The 14,745-nt window shown below is 44.9% G+C and overlaps 1 protein-coding gene across 5 annotated transcripts in view; it reads left to right on the forward strand.

Moving 5' to 3' along the window:
* Clcn6 (Cl-/H+ antiporter 6) overlaps nucleotides 1-14,745 on the forward strand; it is a 38,276-nt gene that overhangs the window by 3,279 nt on the left and 20,252 nt on the right. For all 5 annotated transcript variants that reach the window (XR_015738030.1, XR_015738031.1, XM_048461389.3 and 2 more), the window contains exons 3-7: nucleotides 4,769-4,834; nucleotides 5,300-5,365; nucleotides 6,950-7,016; nucleotides 10,076-10,182; nucleotides 10,760-10,886. Coding sequence is in view for 3 of the 5 variants with exons in the window: in XM_048461389.3 (XP_048317346.1) it covers nucleotides 4,769-4,834; nucleotides 5,300-5,365; nucleotides 6,950-7,016; nucleotides 10,076-10,182; nucleotides 10,760-10,886 (433 nt within the window). In the remaining 2 variants the exon portion in view is untranslated. The remainder of the gene's footprint in view (nucleotides 1-4,768; nucleotides 4,835-5,299; nucleotides 5,366-6,949; nucleotides 7,017-10,075; nucleotides 10,183-10,759; nucleotides 10,887-14,745) is intronic.

A 14,745-nucleotide genomic window follows, 5' to 3' on the forward strand; every position in this document is an offset into this window, starting at 1 on the left:
TTAGCTATCCTGGAACTCACTCTGTAGACCAGGCTTGCCTCAAACTCACAGACATTTGCCAGCCTCAGCCTCCTGAATGCTGGGATTGAAGGCAAAAGCTTGTGCCACCACCACCTGGCCAGGTTTTATTTATTTATTTTTTAGACAGGGTCACTCTTTGCAGACCTAGATGGCCTTCGGCCCAGCAATCTATTAGTATTAGCACCACACCCAGCTTAAGTAGCCATTAATCTTTCTGCCTCAGTAGATTTGCTTCTTCTGGACAATTGAAACTTGTTTGTGGCGCCCTGATGTGGGACAAAGACCATTCCCTTTCCTCCCTGAAGGGAAGTAAACTGGTCACGGCTGGATTAAAAAGAGAAAGGCTGGCCTGGAACTGTGAGCTAGGCACAGCTGGAAAGTAGATAAGATAGCCTTCTCTTCAGGGGAGAGGGAAGATGGATAGGCACCTTCAGAATGGACTAGTTGATTTTAATTTTTTTAAATTGACATTTAAAATAGAGGCATCTCTATTGGATTGCACATGGATTTCAGGTGAGACAGATGACTGAGTTTGAAGAACAGACAAACTTTGTCTGGGACAAAGTTGGGGCTATCTACTAGGTCTTCATCCTGCCTTGTGACTAAGGCTCCATCATCTTCCCCTGTTGACAGTTCTGGAGAGGGGTCCCCAGCATTTGACTGCCTGTGGCGCATCCTGCCCTTCGGTAGACAGAGGCTTCAGAGAAAGCGCTTCCTCTTACTCTCACCACTAGCCAGATACAATACCACACACCAAGGAGTTCTCCAGCAGACAGTGACTGACTGGAGGTAGCAACAGTTGCCACAGGAGGAGTCCGCATGAATGCCTCCCTTCAGATGTCTTTTGGAAGTGGTAGGATTCTCAGCACTTGGGAGCCAGAGGCAGGTGATCTCTGTGAGTTTGAGGTCAGCTTGGTCTACCGAGTGAGTTTCAGAACAGCCAGAGCTACATGGTGAGATCCTATCTCAAAAAACAAAGCAAAAAAAAAAAAAAAAAAAGAGAGAGAGAGAGAGAGACAGGTTGTCCCTCTGCCCCAATCTGGTATTTTGGTAGAGCCACACTCATAGAACTCAGGGAAACATGGTTTTGATCAGCTTGTTTATTAACAAGGGGTATAATAAAAGGTATAGACGTACAGGCAGGTAGAAGGTGTGCAGGTGAGGTGTGAGGTGCTTTCATCCTCTCTCCTGGGGAGCCACCCTTCGAGCAGCCTCTTGTGACATAGATTGACGGGTGGCATCCTTGGTGAGCAGCTTAGTCTTCAGCTCTTCTCCCGGAGATCAGCGGTTTCTCTTTTCTCTTTGAGACACAGTGTCACAGAGCCTAGGAATATATCTCGGAGGGAGAATACTTTCCTAGCGTGAGCAAAGTCCTGGGTTTGATCCCAGTACAACAAAAGGAGGAGGAAGGATAGGGAGAAAAACAGAAAGCTAAGCAAGACTAGGTCTTGCCATGTAGCCCAGGCTGGCCTTAAACTGTTCTGAGTGCTGTATTGCAGGTGTATACCTGTAGGAAAGTTGAACTTTGTAATCCTGTCTCAGTCTCTGTGGTGTCCAGCCACATCCTGGTTCTCCTTAAGGGCACAGCTCTTACCCAGTCATTGCAATAGCACCCAGAAGGCATTCTTCACATACTTACTGGAGATTCAAGGATCTGAAGACCACTTTCGCATTTCACTGTAGCATGAAAAGAGACCAGTAGATTACAACATCTTAATTTTCCTGTGTGTTTCTAGAAAGTAGTTACTCTAATAGACTTTCTTGGAGTGTTTGTGGTAGTTTGAATGTAATTGACCCCCATAAGCTCATAGGGAATGGCAGTACTGGGAGGTATAACTTTGTGGAGTAGGTGTGGCCTTGTTGGAGGAAGCATGTCACTGTGGAAGTAGACTTTGAGGTCTCCTATGCTCAAGCCATGCTAACTGTCTCAGACTACTTCCTGTTGCCTCTAAGATATAGGACTCTAACCTGCTTCTCCAGCACCATGTCTGCCTGCACGCCACCATGTCCCAGCATGATGATAATGGACTGAACCTTTGAACTATAAGTGAGCCACCCCAATTAAATGTTTTCCTTTGTAAGAGTTGTGGTCATGGTGTCTCTTCACAGCAAGAGAAGCCTAAGACAGTTTATATGTGCTTTTGTTAGTCTGTATATACATTTAGTCTCTCCTGAATGAATCCACTTTCCTTGCAGATTTTCTTCTTTTGTTGTTCTTGTTTTTTAATCAGAAAAGGATTACTTTATAAAAGATTTTGTTAATGTGTGTGGGTAGGCACACACGAATGCAGGTGCCTGCTGAGTCCAGAAGAGGGTGTCAAGTCCCCTAGAACCAGAGTTACTAGCAGTTGTGAACCATAATGCTGAGAGCTCAACTGGAGTTTTTGGAAGAGTAGCCAGTGCACTGAACAGCTGAGGCATCTCTCTGAGTCCCAGTGATCTTATTTGATATAAAACCTAATCAGCCTTGCGTTTACAAGATAGAATGATGGAGCGGCATGCATAAAGTCCTGGACCCCATCCCAGCGCTGCACAAACCAGGCATGATGGTGCGCACCTGTCATCTCAACCCTTGGCAGATAGAGGCAGGAGGAGCAGAAGTTCAGGGTCATTCTTGGCCACATAGTAAGTCTGAGGCCATCCTGAGCTGCATGAGATCCTAAGAGGAAAAAAAGCACACACCAAAAGAGAATTTCTATATCCAGATGTGAATGTCCAAAACCATCCTTTGAGATGTTTTCCCATTCCATATGCCTAATTCTGTTAAATCAAAATACGGTTGTGTCATACATTTTAGATTTGTTTTCATGGTGCTGAATAACCAACCTCTCTATGTACCTCTCTAGGCTACATCCCTTGGTTATACATTTTATTCTGCATCTTGCTTTTTTGTTGGGTTTTTTTGAGAGGGTCTCACTATGTAGCCAAAACTAGACTAGAACTCACAATGTAAACCAGGCTGGCTTTGAACTCAGAGGCCTGCCAATGTCTCTTAATTGTTGGGATTAAATACATGTGCCACCACACCCGTTTTTTCTTTCATTAAAGATTTTTTTAAATTATGTATATAGTGCTGGAGAGTTGATTTGATGATTGTTCTTACAGAAGGCATGAGTTCTATTCTCAGCACCCTCATGATGGTTCACAATCATTTGAAACTCTAGTTCCAGGGGATCCAACACTTCTGACATCTAAGGACACCAGGCCTGTGCATGGGTACAACACACACATACATATACATACACGTATGTATATCTATGTATATTTATATGCACAGGCAAAATACTCATATACATAAAGTAAATCTGAAAAGTTTTTTACATAAAAAATAGAAGTTATATGTATATGTATAGATTTGTGTAGGTAAGAGTAGTGTCAGCTGAGGGTGTTGTGAGCTACTGATGTAGTTGCTGCGAGTTGACCTCAGGTCCTCAAGAGCAGCAAGTGCTCTTAACTGCTGAGCCATCTCTCCAGCCTCTACCTCTTATCTTTTTTTAATCACTTCTTTTCCCCTTAATGAGTCTGAACATTTTCCATATCTGGTGATAAAGACTGTTTTAATGATTTTATTGCTACCAATCTTGAGATGTACGATAATTGATTTCCTAGTCATCTGTTGTTACTCTATAACTTATAAAAAAAGAATTTGGGTGTGTGGGGCGTTGGTGGTGTTTGCCTTTAATCCCAGCACTTGGGAGCAGAGATAGGCAGATCTCTGTGAGATCAAGGCCTGTCTGGTCTATAGAGGGAATTCCAGAACAGGCTCCAAAGCTACAGAGAAACCCTGTCTCCAAACACAAAACAAAACAAAACAAAAAACAAAGGAATTTGGACTTGCTCCCAGCAGTCACGGATGGATTAAATTATTACACATCATGCCTTTATTTGACTGACCTAGAACTCGTGCTTGGGAGTAAGGCCACAGGCCAATGTCCAGCTTGCGTATTAGCTGATGTGGCAGTGGAGGTGGTTAAGGAAAGGGAAGAGCACAGGCTGGACTTTTTGTTGACAGACAGCCGCTTCTCTTGCGGTACCTAGAAATGAAACCATCCTTCCCTCTGGATGTAGCTCGGGCTCTCCTTAGTGCGTGTGCGCATGGTCTGCAGATGTCTGGTCTCTGGAGCATGGCTGAAGGACTGCTGCCTTAGGTGTAGAAATTGGAGATGCTGGGCTGAAGCTTGGCCTCTTCTGACATAACTGAGAGGTTGCTTTAAAGATAGTCCATCTGGGTCTGCCTTGTGGCTACGCTAGCCTTGTTTTCATGGAAGCCACCTATAAAGAGAATTAGAATTAGTTGGCCTGGGTTAACTTGGTTCTGGTTAATTGAAAGTTTGTTCACACTTAAGGAATAAATTGGACAAGCCTGGTGATAGCTGAAGATCTTTAACTGTTTTGTAGAAACAGGAAAGTCTGTCTTTTTCTTTTTCCCAGTACTGGGATGGCACACAGCCTCATGTACCCTACCCTACCACTGGGCGTGACCTCCCAGGCCCTAGAGCTGAGCCACTAGAAGCTTTCTCCAGAACATGGGGTGCTCCCCAGAAGCAGTGTGCTGGGTCTCGCTGTACATGTGCCTCACCTGGAGATCCCAGTCATGGGGAGACCCTGCTGCCTGCCACAGGGGCAGAGCCTGCATTTCCACTGAGCCCTCCCTGGCACTACAGATGCTGCAGGAGGAAAGCGGAGCTTTTCTAGTGTTAGGTTATGTTGATTCTTCGTGTGTGCCATTATCACTCTGTAATTTCAGAGTCTGGACTATGACCGCTGCATCAATGACCCTTACCTGGAGGTGTTGGAGACCATGGATAATAAGGTGAGCCCACAACTCTTGGTCTCTTAGGGCTGAAGACATCTTCACAGCTTCTTTTCTGTCCTCCTGGGACCCAGTAAGTGTCCTTTCTCTTTCTTCTTTAAGTCTTCTCATGAAAGAGGGACATTTAGATGCTTAGACTCCGCTGCTGAGATGTCTCAGCAGGAGAAGGCTCCTCCTGCCAGGCCTGACAACCTGCATTTGATCCCCAGGACCCAGATGGTCACACACAGTGGTGGCACTTGTGTGTCCCACCCATACATACAAAATCCCTAGACTCCCTCTTGCCATCTAGTGTTCCTCCAGTCAGTATACGCAGCCCTGTGGGACTCATCAGTGTCACTGTGAGGCACCTGAGGTTGTCCTTCCTCCAAGCTTGCTGTCTCTGTAGATTTAGACTAGAGTTGGTTAGCCAAGATGCATCCTTTTCCTGTCACTAATGGACCTGTTCTTTTCCCTTGTGAACAGAAAGGGCGAAGATACGAGGCAGTGAAATGGATGGTGGTGTTTGCCATTGGCGTCTGCACTGGGCTGGTGAGCAGTGGGTTGTGGGGAGATGGCAAGCTGGGCGGGTTGGGGGATCGGAGGGAAAGCCTTGTCTGGTGAATGACCCTTGTCATCTGTCACTGTGACATTTGTAGCATCGGGACAATTGTCACCCTGGGGGACTGCCTTTCCTTTTTTCTTGTTCTTTTGAAGATTAATTTTTCTTCCGGTTTTTAACATTACTTTTCCTTTGGGTTACAAAAGTGAGTCACAGGCGCCGGGCTATCAAAGCACTCAAGGCTTGCTTGGTCAGAGCTTATTGTCGATGATATGATTATAGAGCATGACCCGACCTGGCTAAGTGAGGCGGTGGCAGGTAGCACATAGCAGATACAGCCCCTTGGATGTTGAGGTCACACTGTCCTGCGTACACTGTGCTGGCCGTGGTAGGTGAAGGGGTGTGACAGGATGAACAGGGAAACCTGGGCATATCACCAAGATGATGGTAGCAGTTACGTCTGGGGCCGTGACTGTGGACTTAAAACATCACTAAAACCAAAGAAGAGAAGCTGGAAAAGTCAACATCCAGCGGGAAGACACAGGCCAAGTCTGTCAGGAAAGTGGCGGAGAGGGGCTCAGCCTTGTTACTGCCTTTCTCAGGGCTTGGCCACAAGTCTTGGGCTTAACTCTTCGTGACACACGTAGGTAATGTATGTATACACGTTTCATGTCGCACAGTCCTAAGGGACAACCAGCTTCCATTCACGTGGTACCCATGGGATTTTTACTGTTGTGAATTCACAAGGACCATCTGTGGCAGCAACTGTCGGGAGGCCTGTTTGCTAATATTCTAAGGGTATCGGGATGGAATTGGGTTGGTTTAATTGTTTTATATAATTTCAGTGTGCATGGTGGGGGTGGGGACTTTGAACAAAAGCACCTGTCCTGTGTTTTTCTAGTTGTGGCATCATTTGCATGTAGATGTTAGTTTCTCCTTTGACTGTCCTAGGCTTTTGACTGCCTCATCAATATCCTCATCCCCGTAGGCGCTAAGAAGGTAGCTGCAGCCCTAGCCCTTCCCTCACCCTTTGATCTGTCTCCACTTTCTGCTTCTAGGCATTAGCTGGAGGGAGGGCAGAGTTTAAGCAAGAAGCCTTTGATCTCCACTCTCCCATGTTAGAAGGTTCCTGGGCCTCCCTTAAACTATGCAGTGGAACAGTAGTGTATAGGTTTTCAGGTAGCCAGAGATTGATACTAATTCTCAGTCAAAATAATGACTTAGAAAATAAGAATACCAAACCACCTATGCCCAAGTAAATATCCTTTAAGTAGCATTCGAAGCGATATGCTTGTGCAGCTAGGCACCACTGAAGACATTGTGGCTATTTTTTTTTTTTTGAATCCTCCCAACATTGCTGAGTGGCTGGTTCCCCGCGTGACTCTTGCCATCGTTTCTGTGCCTTCTTCTTTTACTCTGTTCCTCTTCCTCTTTTCTTTGGAGGGGCCATGGTGCCAGACTGGGGCAGATCTGGGACTAGCAGAGAGCTCACCCCCTGTTGCTGGTGCAGTGAGCAACCGCTGGGAGTGCAGTGAGGGGTGGTGAAGACTGTGACTGTCTCTTCCTCTTCACAGGTGGGTCTCTTTGTGGATTTCTCTGTGCGACTCTTCACCCAGCTCAAGTTCGGAGTGGTTCAAACCTGTATCCTTTCCACGGCTCCACTGTTTCAGGCCCTTGGCTTCCTGAGACTCACTTTAACAGTGACTGTGGTGTTTGAAAGACTGTTAGCTATTCAGCCAAGAGGTTTTTAATTCTTACTAAAGGACAGGACAGGAGAGCATGGCCTTTTTGAGACAGAATTTCATGATACAGCTTAGATTGTCCTGGAACTTGTTATGTTGGCCTCAAACTCTTAGATCCACCTGCCTCTGTCTCTGCCATTGCCTTAGCCTTCCAGGTGCTGGAATTAAAGGTGTGCACTACCATGTCTAACTTAGGAAAGGAAGACTTTAATTAGAGTATTGATGTTCTAGGTGGGTAAGACATAAATGCCCAGAGAAGTCTTTGCTCCCAAGGCCATGTATGCATTCAGTGTTCTTATCAGAATTCCTGAGAATTCTTCACAGAACTCAGCCCTGCTCTTTTTACAGCTGTCTGAAAGAATAAAGGGTCAAGGTCATTGAGTTAGTTTGAATAACAAGCAGGCCTCAGGACAACAGAGCTCAACAAGACGTTGCCTGTTAGTCCAGGAACACCAGCTAGAGAAGCAGAGCAGTCCACGCGTGTTGAAGTGTAGAGACCTAGAGTCAAGGTTAGCAGTGGGGAAGGCCTGGTTGCTCAATAAAGGGCCTTGGTAGTAGTCATTGTCCACATGGAAGATTGCAGATCCCTGTTCATAAAGCTAAATTCCAGATAGATTGAGGGCAGTGTTGTCTTGTAGTTTAGTTGTGTTTTTGAAACAGGGTCTCTTGTAGCCCAGGCTGACCTCAAACTCATTTTATGGCAGAGGCTGGCTTGAAACTCCTGATAGACCTGCCTCAGCCTCCCAAATACTGGGATTACGTTACAGGTCTGCACCACCTCTCCTGGTTTTGGGTTGGAGATGGAAAAGAGCAAAGCAAGAGACTTAATTGATGACAGGTGTAAGTTCTTAAAGCTTGAGAGACACAGGTCGGAGACAAAGACCTCTTCTTCCTTGATCTTAAAGCTTGACCACATTAAAGTAAATACTCTATTTAACTTACAGTAAATACTCGATCTATGAATCTAGTAAGGAACTCCCAAACAACAAGAAAATGCTGTAGATCAAGGGAAACCCAAGTTCACAGCCTGGGTAGGTTTTCCCTGCATTAAGAAACAGAGCTAAGCCTCTTGGTGTGCATTGTAATCTTAGCTACTAGGGAGGCTGAGGCAGGAGCTGTGCAAGTTCAAGGCCAACCTGGGCCACAAAGCAAATCCCAGGCCAGCCTGGGCGATGTAGACCATGTCTCAAAATGAAAAGCAGAACAGAGGGCTAGGGATATAACAGTGGGAGAGCTCTTGTGTATAGCATGGACAGAGCCTTCTTTTTTGTTGTTGTTTGTTTGTTTGTTTGTTTTTCTTTTTTCTTTTAAATATTTATTTATTATGTATACAATATTCTGTCTGTGTGTGTGCCTGCAGGCCAGAAGAGGGCACCAGACCCCATTACAGATGGTTGTGAGCCACCATGTGGTTGCTGGGAATTGAACTCAGGACCTTTGGAAGAGCAGGCAATGCTCTTAACCTCTGAGCCATCTCTCCAGCCCCATGTTTGTTTGTTTTTCAAGACAGGGTTTCTCTGTAGCTTTGGCGCCTGACCTGGAACTAGCTCTTATAGACCAGGCTGGCCTCGAACTTGCAGAGATCCACCTGCCTCTGCCCCGAGTGCTGGGATTAAAGGCCTGCACCACCACCGCCTGGCTTAGAGACTTCTTTTCAGTCCCTGGCACACATAAGAGAGACAGGCAGACAGTTCTTCTCCACACATCTAGAAGAATGCCTACATTATATCAGAACAAAATCAACCCTCCCCCCCACACACACACCGAAGAGTGTCCAGAGGAAGACATGAAAGAGCCAGAAAACTGGCAAGGATCAGGAGCTTTCGCATCCCTTTGTTGTGGCTTTTAAATCCCTTCTCCGATGTGGACTTTAGATTCATTAAACAACTTTCGTGACAGCAGAGGTTTGCGTCTCCAAATGAGGGAAGGAGAAATTATGGTTCATTCATACACTGTAATTGTATGTGGAAGTTAAACCAAACAAGCCACAGCTGTGTGTACCAACATGGCTAATTCTCAGGCAGTGTCGCACTGAGAGACACCATGTGATGGACAGTGGAGAGCTGTAGGGACACAAGGCACTCAGCAAGTGGGGCACAGCTGTTTTAGGTTAGCGGTGTCCTGAGTGGGAGGGAGGAAAAGGAAGCATGGAGGGGGATGGCTTTACTTTTAGTGACGGCCAAAGCTGTAGAGGGTGTAATGTTGAGATTTGTTCAAGTTGGGTTTGGGGGCGGGTTGGTCACTTTTTTAATGTTTGGGGTGGGGAATTCTATAATCTTAAAGTTTTTAACTTATTTTGTGTATGGGGTTGGGTGTATACATGGTGCTGTGTATGGCGGTCAGAGGACAACTTGTCATCTCAGAAACATGTGTGTCTTGGATCAAACACAGGCCGTCAGGCCCAGCAGCAAGCACCTTTACCCACAGGGCTGTTTGACGAGCCCCTAAAGTGACTCTTTTGTTAGTTACTTAGTTTGTTTTGAGACAGGGTCTTGTTTAACCCTTACTGTCCTGGAATGTGCCTACGTAGACCAGGCTGACCTTGGACTCATGAGACCCACTGGCATCTGCTTGGGGTAAAGACACGCACTGCTGCACCCTGCTAAAGTGGTTGTTCTAGGGGCTGGAAAGATGGCCCAGCACTCAGGAACACTTGCTGCTCTTCCAGAGGACCAGAGTTTCGTGCCCAGTACCCATAACCTCACAACCACCTCACAAGCTCACTGTCACCTGTAAGTCCAGCTCCCAGGATCCAACACCTTCTTCTGACCTCTTTGGGCACCTGCATACAAGTGCATATACGCCTATTTTAACACACCCACGCGCACACACACCCACACAAATAAATGTTTAAAAGTTGTGTGTGGGGCACAGGGAGGTATGCACTGAGCAGCTGTCTGGCTGCCCCGCTTCCGTGGCATGCGTCTGAGAGCCTTTTCCTTGACCCAGCCTCTGCAGCGGTGGAGGAGTGCAGTCAGAAAGGCTGCCTTGCCCTGTCCCTCCTTGAACTCCTGGGTTTTAACTTGACCTTTGTCTTCCTGGCAAGCCTTCTCGTCCTGATAGAGGTAAGGTGGTTTGGAAATTGACTATTTATGAACGTTACATGTACTTTTGTTGTTGTTGTTTTCAAGGCAGGGTTTCTCTATGTAGCCCTGCTGTCCTGAAACTCACTCTGTAGACCAGGCTGGCTGGATCTGTGTACTTAGTGTTCTTCAGCCACATGCTGGGAAACAGGTTGGCTTGTAGGTTTTTGCAGAAATTTTCTATTGTTCCCCTGGAGGTCTTTCTAGAAGTAAAGCCTCTGGTGCTTGGTGAGATTAATGAGGAATGCATGGATGGTAAAGTTGCTTTTCACTCTCATCACCCTGAAATCCCCTGGAGAGCGGTTTACCGTGTGTAGATCAGAATCTGGGGGGTGGGTCTGCAGTTTTGTTGAAAGGTCCAGTGTGGTCAGACCCACATGCGGGAGCCTGTTAGAACGCTGAGGCAGAGGTCAGGCTGCAGTCGAGCGTCTGTGGCTGAACAAGTCCTCAGGAGCGGGTGCTGAGAAGGACGACAGTGGGTGTCCCTGCTTAGTTTCCTGGCTTGTTGGGTATAAGCAGCAGAGTGGGTTTTTCATTTGTGTGTTTCCTTCCCCGACAGCCAGTGGCAGCGGGTTCTGGAATCCCTGAGATCAAGTGCTATCTGAATGGTGTCAAGGTGCCAGGAATCGTCCGGCTCCGGACCCTGCTCTGCAAAGTCTTTGGGGTGCTGTTCAGTGTGGCTGGAGGTGAGGAGAGGCTTTCTACTCTTGCCATTCTGTGCATTGATTAGATGTGGGCTTATGGCTGCTCCTCACCTGGTACCTGTACTTACTGTGTGTGTGTTAGTTGCTTGCCTCTGTGACCCAGTACATGACAGAAGCAACTCAAGGGAGGAGGGGTTGGTTTTGATCAGTTTCAGAAGGATTTCAGTCCATCATATCTGGAAAGATGGGCAGTTCATGATGGAGGGAGTATGTTGTGGGCATCAGGAAGCAGGAGCCAAGCTGGATTAAGCTTTGAAGGGCCACCTTGAAGTATAACTAGACGTTTCTCTCCTGCCTGCCAGTTTCTGAGGGCTTCATATTATAAATGCTTGGCTGATGGCTCAGGCTTATTACAAGCTAGCTCTTACATTTAAATTAACCCATTTCTATTAATCTAAGTAATGCCACATAGCCGTGGCATTACTGGTCTGCTGGCATGTTGTTCCGTGGCTGGATGGTGTCTCTTAGACTCTATCCTTCTTCTATTGCTTGGATTTCCCACCTGGCTCTATCCTGCCTTGCCATAGGCCAAAGCAACCTTATTTATCAACCAGTGAGAGCAACAAATATTTATAGTGTACAGAAAGGCATCCTACAGCATTTCCCTTTTTCTGTCTAGTCAAAAAGGAAGGTTTTACTGGGTGGTGCTAGTGTATGCCTTTAATCCCAGCACCAGGAGACAGAGGCAGGCGGATCTCTGTGAGTTTGAGGCTGGTCTGGTCTACAAGAGCTAGTTCCAGGACAGGCTCCAAAGCTACAGAGAAACCCTGTCTCAAAAAAAAAAAAGAAGAATATAATAAAACAGTTATCAAGCAAGAAGTATAGTTACAATATTTAGTCTATTTATATTTGGAAAAATTAAATTAAAGAAAATACTCTATCATCAGGAAGCAGGAACCAGGCTGGGCTATAAGCTTTGAAGGGACACCTCAAAGTTACCCACTAGCCAGCTAGGCCCTACGTCCTGAGGTTCCACAGCCTTCAGAACAGCACTACAGACTGGGGGAGCATCAAAACATGAGCCTGCTGGGGCTCAGATTCAGACCACAGTGCAATTCATGTCCACAAAATTTTGTTTCCTTTGGTCCTTGCCTTAGCTTTCTCTTTCTTTTCTCCCTCTTCCTTCCCTCTCCTTCCTGCCTCTTTTCTCTCCCTCAAACTCTTTCTCCTTTATCTCTCTTTCTCTCCTGGTTTGCAGAGTTAGCTCTGGCAGAGTCAGCATACATTTTATGTAAATAGCCAGATGGAAAATGATTTAGCTTTTGCAGGCCAAGAGAGAAAAATCAAGGATACAGTGTAGGGACTTGTGGAATCATGTACAGTGTACACATTTCAGAGTCCCAGCTACTAGGAGTCTGAGTTAGAAGGATCACAGGATTGGAAATAGCCTGGGCTGTATAGTTCCAGGCCAGTTTGGGCTACATAGTAAGAACCTGTCTCAGAAGAAGGAAGAGAGGGAGGGAGGAAGGAAGGAAAGAAAGAAAAAGAAAGGTAAAATAATTCTTGCTTCTTGAGAGACTGAGATAGGAAATAAGTTCAATGCTTGCCTAGGGTCAGATATTGAGGTAAGAACTTGATTGATCAGAGAAGCATCAGAGAATCGACTAGTGACCACCTCTCTCTCTCTCCTTTCTTGATCCAAAAGATGCCAAAAAATCTTTCTAAACCCCTCCCTACTGTTTCCTGCATCTCTCTATATGTCCTCAGTCCTACAAACCCTCTATGACTAATTTTGGTGAGCTAGTAGCTAGCTCTGCCCTCTGATTCAAGGTAAACTTTATTGGCAATCTCAGGAGTATCAGAGTGTGATCAAAATATCTCACATTTTCCCTTTTTGTCTAAATTAAAAGCAAAGGTTTAAACTCTTTTGTTTCCAGTTTTTTTTATTGATATTTATTGAACTCTACATTTTTCTCTGCTCCCTTCCCTACTGGCTTTCTTTGCTTTATGTTTAAAAACCATCTATGAGTGAGTACATGTGATAATTGTCTTTCTGTGTCTGGTTTACCTCAGTCAATGTTTTGTAGCTCCATACCAGGTGGCTCTTCTGTCATGAGACAGTCTTTGAGTTTTCGTTTAACAAGCATTCTTGCATTTGGAGAAGGAGAAAGCCACAGTCCAACTCCAAAGTCAGCTTTAGTTTTTTAAATGAATTGGGACTATAAAGAGACCATTTGCTTTACATGTCTGTAGAGAACAATAGAAACAAACATTTGGAAAAATTTATAATTTTATCCTGTTGAAAATGTGCTGTACCATTAAGCCAGTTTACTCTTTTCCTTGGAATATTTTCTCTGGAAGATTCATCATTTTTCTTCCAATGTCTCATTTGTACAGTGGTCTTCAGATTGCTTAGTTGGATACTTTTATTCTCCTGGAAATACAAAAGCAAAACCTGTCCCAATGCTAACTTTGGGGAGTTTCCCTTTTTGGCAGGTTATATCTGGTCAAATGAAAGGTGTTTGTTAGTCCTATATGTTAGTTTAGATTGAATGATCATGCTGTTTAACTATGACTTTTTCTAATCAGGAGGTCTCTCCTGTTCGAATCTAATCTTTATCAATTTTGATGATATCCCTAGCTTTTCTTCTCCTGTGGAAACAAAAACAAACCCTCTTACTCTCCAACGTAACACATGTCCTGGTTTCCATTCTGAGGTCAGCACATCTTTAAAGTATACAGGGTGATTTACTTTAGCACTTTTTCCTATTATCCAATGTTGAACACCTAGAAACTAAACATTTATCTCCTCCAGAGGCCAGTCTGGATGCCAAGTGTTTGGTGAAATTATTGTTACATTTACACCTGTGTCTATCAAACCTCAATTTCAATGCCATTTATTTGTATTTTTAGCTTTGGTCTTTGATCATTTATAGAAGTCTGCCAAAATACTTGTTTAAGGTTTCTCCTGAAAATTTTCTTTTATTTACTGAAGTTGTTCTGTCTTTTAATTGCTCTTTGGAGGGATTTCCCCAGTGCTTACAGGGTACAAGTGTATCAAATTTGACACTGCAGCCTTCGAGAGGCCCCCTAAGGCACTTCCTGATAGCAGAGGGCTACCTTCCTGTTCCTGTGGATCTGCATTCATTAGTTCAGTGCCCACCTTTGCACATTTCAGAAGGCTGGGGCCTTCTGCTTGAATTATCTCTAGAAGAAAACGTTTCTAGGAATGCCTTGCCTGTAGTTCCTTTTTGGGTGGCCTGGCTTATCACAATTAAAACATCTAACCTTTTGATTTTCTTAAAATTTTTAGACACCACTTCTCATATCCAAGTATCACCATATGTGTGAGATCCAGTATCAGCTGTGTTTCTAGTACATTCATCTGTTCATGCTGATATTGCCTTTAAAGGCCTAATCAACCCTTTGCATCCTGATTTAGCATTTTCAGAAGCCAAAGATTCAATTAATATTTGTCTAACTTCTGAATCTGATATTATTTCTCTTTCCAGCTGAAGTCAATCTTTTTTATATAAAAAAAATAACAGCAACAACAAAAAAAACCAATGATGGCTTCTTTTGGGCCTTGATAATTTTAGTAAATAGCTCAGTTCTCTTTCCTGATTCTTCAGCCCTGCCCCAAGCATCCAAAGCTGCTCTCTACAGCATAGGGTCAAGGTGTAATCATCAAATGTAATCTGTCTTTGCAAATCTGTTGTTGACCCACACCAAGAAGCTGTTCCTGGGAATCATCAACATATCCCAACCCCACTTCATTGTTCTATGACCCTAGCTTCCTCTCTCCTCCATGTTTTTCATTGTAACTGAGGACCAGCTTCCAATATTGCTGTAGCTGAATCTTTCCAGATTATTCCAGTGGAATAATCCTGTTCCTAGTTGC

This window comes from Myodes glareolus, chromosome 6 (genome assembly GCF_982192425.1).
Source record: "Myodes glareolus chromosome 6, mMyoGla1.1, whole genome shotgun sequence".
Taxonomy (NCBI): domain Eukaryota; kingdom Metazoa; phylum Chordata; class Mammalia; order Rodentia; family Cricetidae; genus Myodes; species Myodes glareolus.